This window comes from Pygoscelis adeliae, unplaced genomic scaffold (assembly GCF_000699105.1).
Source record: "Pygoscelis adeliae isolate BGI_AS28 unplaced genomic scaffold, ASM69910v1 Scaffold88, whole genome shotgun sequence".
In the NCBI taxonomy this organism is placed as follows: domain Eukaryota; kingdom Metazoa; phylum Chordata; class Aves; order Sphenisciformes; family Spheniscidae; genus Pygoscelis; species Pygoscelis adeliae.
This window is the reverse complement of record NW_008825616.1, coordinates 4,288,586-4,294,712: the sequence shown is the minus strand read 5'-3', so window position 1 is coordinate 4,294,712 and position 6,127 is coordinate 4,288,586. Positions and strand designations below refer to the sequence as shown.

The following is a 6,127-nucleotide window of genomic DNA, read 5'->3' as shown; positions in this document are numbered from 1 at the left end:
TGGGGGTTTTTTTGTTGCTTTTTTTTTTTTTAATTTCTTGTTCTTTCTGCTCCTTTTGATTTGAGCTTTCTTTAGTACCGAAGTTTGGGGAAGGGGGGAAAGAGAAGAGAATCCTCCAGAGGTTGCAGAAAAAGGAGAAAGTAATTTCTTAATATCCCTCACCAAGTAGAGATAAGGCTGACTGAACCCCTGCTGACAGCAGGCTCTGCTTTCTTTCCACAGTCTCTATTGAAGATATTCGGGATGTGAGGTCAGGCCATAAAACAGAAGGTATGGAAAAATACGCCAAGGATGTCCCAGAGTATCGCTGCTTTTCCATCATTTTCAAAGACCAGCGGAAAAACCTGGACCTCATTGCAAGTTCAGAGGATGATGCCAACCACTGGGTCGCCGGCCTTGGGAAAATCATAGCCCACAGCAACTCCATGAACCAGAAACAGAAACTCCAACAGTATCCTTTGACTTATAAAGTGATTAATCACACACAAAGATGCACTTGTCTTTCTCTGTGGGTGGAGATAGTAGACTAACACCCTTTTTTCCTATTGGCCCTGGGCACTGGGTTTTCTCTCGCCTTGATTTTGCACCCAGGCAAACTCCCTGGTTTCCAATGCTTTTTTCCCCTGTTTTACAGTGATACAAGCAAGAGTGGATTCAGGCTTAACATAGCTCCTTAAGCAAAGAATTGCCTCTTTCAGGGAGCTCCAGATAAAACAATCATTATTTTTTGTATTCTTCAGGGTCCTGTTTCACTTTCATTGCTGTAAACTCCAGGACAGGCACTTCTTGGCAAGGCATGAAAAGCCCATACTGTTTATCATGTTTCTCAGTAATACAAGGCGAGGGAACTGATTCTGCTCTTCTGACTGCCAAATTTACTCTGGGGTAGCTCCACTGACTTTAGTGAAATTACTCCTTATTTGCCTCAGCATGGGAGGAAGTTTTGCCCTGAAAGAATTTGCAATTGCTCTAGTGACAATGCAGACATTGGAAAGGAAAAGTAGCAGAGCAGGAAAGGAGGGTGAATTAGTTGTGAAAAGGAGAGTGAGTTAGTTATTAGGTGAAATCCTGGCTCTGCTGAATTCACAGGGAATTTTCCCCGGGGCTGCATTTCACTCAATAAGTTGCTTTGCAACCACAGGTCTCACATGCATATAAAAAGAGGGAATATCTGTGGGTGCAGTTTTTGATGGTTTTTCTGCAGTCCCTGTGTGTCTGAGGCCCTGACCCTGACATATGAACCTGTTGGCCGATTTCACCCTGATTTGACAGAGCCACAGTAGTCATAAAATATTAAGTTCCTTTAAGCTTCACAAAGATAGGCATCCAGCTATCAGAGAGGAAACCAGATAGCACTCTTAGTGGGAGAAGGCTGCATGAGCTTCATGCCTTGTTCAACATCAAAGCATCTGTGGAGAGGAGATGCAAAATCCTTGGCTGGGGAAAATCACAAAGTTGGAGTCTGAGCCTGAGCAGGCATCAGGGAGTCTTGCCCTCAGTCAAGGCTTCACTCCATGTGGGTTCCCTGCTGGGTAATAATGTACTGATGATGAAGGAGATGGCACATAAATGCTGAGCTTTCATCAGGCTTTACTCTTCTGTGGATTCTCTGAAGTCTAATAAGCACTTGCACAACCACAGTGCTGTTCGTTTAAAGGAATCAGACTCCATTAGTTCCGACGTGCATGGGATGCTGTGTTTATCTCCTGCACTATGAGTGTCTTTTTGCGTGGTTTTTCAAGCTCTAGGCTGTAAGGTCATTCCTCAGCAGCGTTATCAGTTGTGTGTCCATGGTGGTAGGGAGCAGTCCCTAGACAAGTTGAAATCTTTGGTGCTGTTGGAAATGTTGCACCCTGGCAGTTTTCCTTTTAAATGTGAAGGCTTCCCCCACCCCACAGTGTGTGTGGAAAATCTGGGCTACAGAAAGTTGTCCCTGGTATGTGTCAAATTGAATATATTGCTGAAAAACTTCTCCATAAGAAGAGACAAGATTGCTAAGGGGGGAAAAATAACAATGACATTTGCAAGGGAAGAAGGCTGTAAATTTCCAGCGTGGAAAAGTGCCTCTCTGTCTTTGGAAAGCAGAATTGAAGCTAAATACGGTGGGTAGGCAGGCCGTATTTCTGGAAGAGTAATTACCGTGCAGTGCTGGCTTCCAATCTGGGATTGTCTCAGGCCGTTTAACGTAACCTGGAATTACAGAACAGCATGATTTCTCATTTGAAATTTGATGATGTTTAATTAAAGCCTGGGATTTTAAATTTAGTCTGTCTTCACTGGGTTTGCTTGGCAGTGTGGGCTTACTCAGATCTTCCTCAAACCTCAGAAGTGTTCTCTGCATCTGTGAGCACAGAAGGGGAAGAGTCAGTAGACGAGGAGAAGAGTTGAGTCCCCTGCCTGTCCCTCAAGACTGGAGAATTGCCTTGCAGTGTATCTTTTCCAGCCTCCAAAACCTTGCAAAGCAAGTAAGGAATGAGCAAGATTTTGAAAACAAGTATTGAAAGCAAAAACCTTGCTCGTTTCAGATGGGGTTTGTTCAGTTTATAAGATGATGGAGTTGTCTGTGGTAGCAAGGGACTTGATTTAGTGTCTTATGTGTCCTTTCCAGTCCTGTTTTCCTACAAAGATAAAACTCTCACATACCTGATGAGTACTTCTGATGTTCTTATACATACAGTACTGTTTTATTGAGCCTCAGATTCAATCCTGCAACAAGCTGGCATAGGTTATTTAGCAATTATTGCAGGTATATGTGCAGGGAAGACTTTAGACCAGAAAATACAGGGTACTTTTAATTTGAGTAGTGTGGCACCGTCTGCTTTGACTCTGGGATTTATGTATGAGCTTTTCTTCTGGTTGGAAATCACTTACCAGAAGTTGTGCAGCATTTCTGTTCTGAGCACATTCATGGGATATCTGCCAGATAGTTTCAGTCATCCCTCTCTTCTAATAGAAAGCTGGTAGCCCTGAAGCTGGCAGATCCTTTAAAAACAAGAGGCAGGAAGCAGGCTCTCTCTGGATGTATACAGGAATGGGAACAGCTTTTTTCTAGTCCACCCAGGCCCAAATAGGCACATAAGGTGAAAGGAAGACCCACAACCAGGGCTGCAAAATGGTGTTTGTATCAGATGAAAAGATTTTAAGTTGAACTGCTTAGTTCATCCAACTCCTCTAAGCTCTCTCAAACCTGAGGGGATCCAGATGCATGGGGAGTGGGAGTGTTTTGCGGACTGAACACTGCTGTTTGCTGACAAAACAGGCTGAGACCCCCGTTGTCTGTAGCCTCCTTTTTCTCTCTTTGCTGCTTGCCCTTGCCGTGAGAGGGCCCACTGTGTGCCTGTGCTCTTTGTGGGCTCTCTGATTTCTCTCCTGCGTTGCTCAGCCTCCCTGGGAGGGATATAACAGGAAAGCATCCTCCATTCACAGGCAGGACCTGGGCATACTCTTTTGCAGATGCATTTACTGCCCACATATTGCCTTCCAGAGTCAACTTTGGATATATGCATGACCTGCATATATATATATGGTGCTCATGATCAGTGGAAATGACTGCAGACTTTTAAAAAAAGGTGGGTTTTTTCAGTGGTTAGAGCAAAAAGAGTGGTTTCTACACACAGTTAGTGTTATCAAACCCTGCTGCTCACCTATGACAGACTGGATTTCATCTTGGCTCGCTAGAGTTGCACGTTACTCCTGACTGTTATTTTTAGGGAAGGCTGTGAAGTGGAGCCGAGGTGCGAGAGTCGGGTATGAATGGGTGGCACTGCCGCTGGTACCATGTTGACATGCTGAGGAGATGCTCTTTGGAGCACAGCTGGTGGAGGGGGTGTTCTCCACCCTGGGGTGGATGGTGGTGTGCTCCCAGCAGAGCATTGTCTGCGCATGGGAGCTTCATGACTCAAACTCGGTTTTCTGGGAAGAATCAGTCCAAGCCAGACCCTGGTTTAGGGCCCTGGAGTGTCCTTGGGAGCTGGGGAAATGTAGCCTCTCTTTATTTTGGTTTCCGTGTCTAAAGAAGGGGAATATTAATATTACCAGGCTAAGATGGATGAGGTGTGAGGTCATTGCTTAGCACCTGCCAAGATTTTTAAAGACAAAGTTCAACTTTCCATGAGACAAACAATACTTACAAACAGTTTGCACGTATCTCCATAGTTCAGAAATATTTGAATGCAGTGGTAGCTGTGGTGAATACTCTGTTTCAGGGTTATGTCTACAGCCCCTAAGGCTGTCAGTTAATGCCCTTTTCTGAGGTTATTTTGAAAGGCCCAGTTAAAATGTTATGGTACTATATGCCTCAGCTGGTATTTGCTAATCCTGAGGTTTACTCTGCTTAACATCCAGATTGGGCATTTTTAAAAGATTTTTTTAGAATGAGTTTGAAGCAATGCTTCCTCTGCAAGACATGGAAGGTTACATTTGTGGAGATCAAATTGTTACTTGGATCATTTTTCTATTGAAAAATAGGAGATTTTTCTGGATGTCCTTTCTTATTTGACAGTAAAGCAAATTAGAGAGAGTCAGTTCCATGATGCAAAAAGCATGTTTTTTTGTTGTTTAAAACTGCAGGGTATCTCAACTGTAACGTTATTTTCCCAGGAGACTAAAAGAACAGTTCAAATTAACTGGCATCACATTAAGAAGATAATTTTTTATAGTAATTACTCCAGATCCATAGATATACTGAAGTTATTACAAACCAAGCTCTTATGAACTATTATCACAGTACGATACAGTAATAGATCCTGTGCATTTCACAAGGGGAAGCCAAGACCCACAACGTTTGGTTTGATTCTGCTCACAGCAAAGTTCTTAAGACATATAGGCAGAAATCCCTAAATAAATACGGAAGCTGAAGGTGAGTCAAAACATTAATGCTTCTTTTGGAGAATCTCTGTTCAGTATTCACCTTGATATACTGAATATTGATCAAATCTGTAACAATGAGTTTACCAGGCTCCACCTGGGAGCTCTTTTCATCCTTCTTCTATCCCCTTTCAACAATCTGGAGCAGAATGCACTTTCTGTCATAAAAGAGAAATCAGACTGTTTCTGGCTGTGGCCAGAAACTCCTACAGGGTAAAGACAGCTGATCCAGCCTCGGCCAGATGGTGGAAAGCTTCTCCCGGGTCATGATCGCTTGTATTATGGCACATTTTGCTTCTGCCAAAGCACCATTTTGCTCTTTCAGAGCAGAAGGTGAGGTCATGTAAGCTGTTCAGTGGTAGCACGCTGATTTACAGCAGCTGGGGAGGTGGTTCAGAGGCTTTAGAAGAGATTTCTCCCCTGCCATGAGCAGCAGAAGGGTGATATTTAGGCTAGGCACTGACCTGGAAAGATTTCCTTACATCATTCTGCAGCTGGATTCATACCTGCCTGCGGAAAGCTGATAAAAACAAAGACAACAAGATGAGCTTGAAAGAGCTCAAGAACTTCCTGAAAGAAGTGAACATTGAAGTCGATGACTATCATGCCAAGAGGATTTTCCAGGTAATGAGAGCAAGCAGATAAAGTATTTGCTGTTGGCTGAGGTCAAGGTCTCCCACAGCTTTCAGCTTTGGTTCGAGACCTAAGGTAAAGTGAACTCCTAGCATCTTTTCTTGTACCGAGGAAGGACTCTCGGTTTTTGGTGCTCAGCAGATTCCCACTAGCAACTAAGTTAGGCCAGTGCAATGCTTTTGATGAAGGTGTGTTAAGGTCTTTCTTTACCATTGATGCCCATTTTTGCCAGGATTCAGAGAAGATGAGATGCAAACATGGATAATGTGAGAAAAAGGGAAAAGCACAGTTCAAGTGCACTTTGTGTCCCAGGTGTTTCAGGAGTTCTGCGTGCCACAACCACATATCAATGCCTAAGTCTGGCTGAAATCAGTTTGGTTACAACTATGAACCCAGATCCGCACCTTCTCAGAGGAGGAGGGTGCCAAGTGACAGAAGTGTACAAGTTGTAAAGAAAAAGAAAGTGCAAGTTAGGGAAAAAAAACCCACATTCATGACAGATACATAACATTGCGCCCAAGCCTGGACCAGTCTGGTTGCTTTAATAGCCCAAGGCATCTTGTCAGGGACATGCACTTCTAAATTCTCAAGATTCGGCTTGCTGGCTGAGCCTATCAGAAGATAAGAA

General features: G+C 43.6%; 1 protein-coding gene across 1 annotated transcript in view; it reads left to right on the top strand.

Annotated features, from left to right (window-relative positions):
- The window catches only part of PLCD1 (phospholipase C, delta 1), a 47,702-nt gene that overhangs the window by 15,927 nt on the left and 25,648 nt on the right, over positions 1–6,127 (top strand). Inside the window, exons 3-4 of the mRNA XM_009333304.1 lie at positions 223–451; positions 5,361–5,490. Of these exons, the coding sequence (XP_009331579.1) occupies positions 223–451; positions 5,361–5,490 (359 nt within the window). The remainder of the gene's footprint in view (positions 1–222; positions 452–5,360; positions 5,491–6,127) is intronic.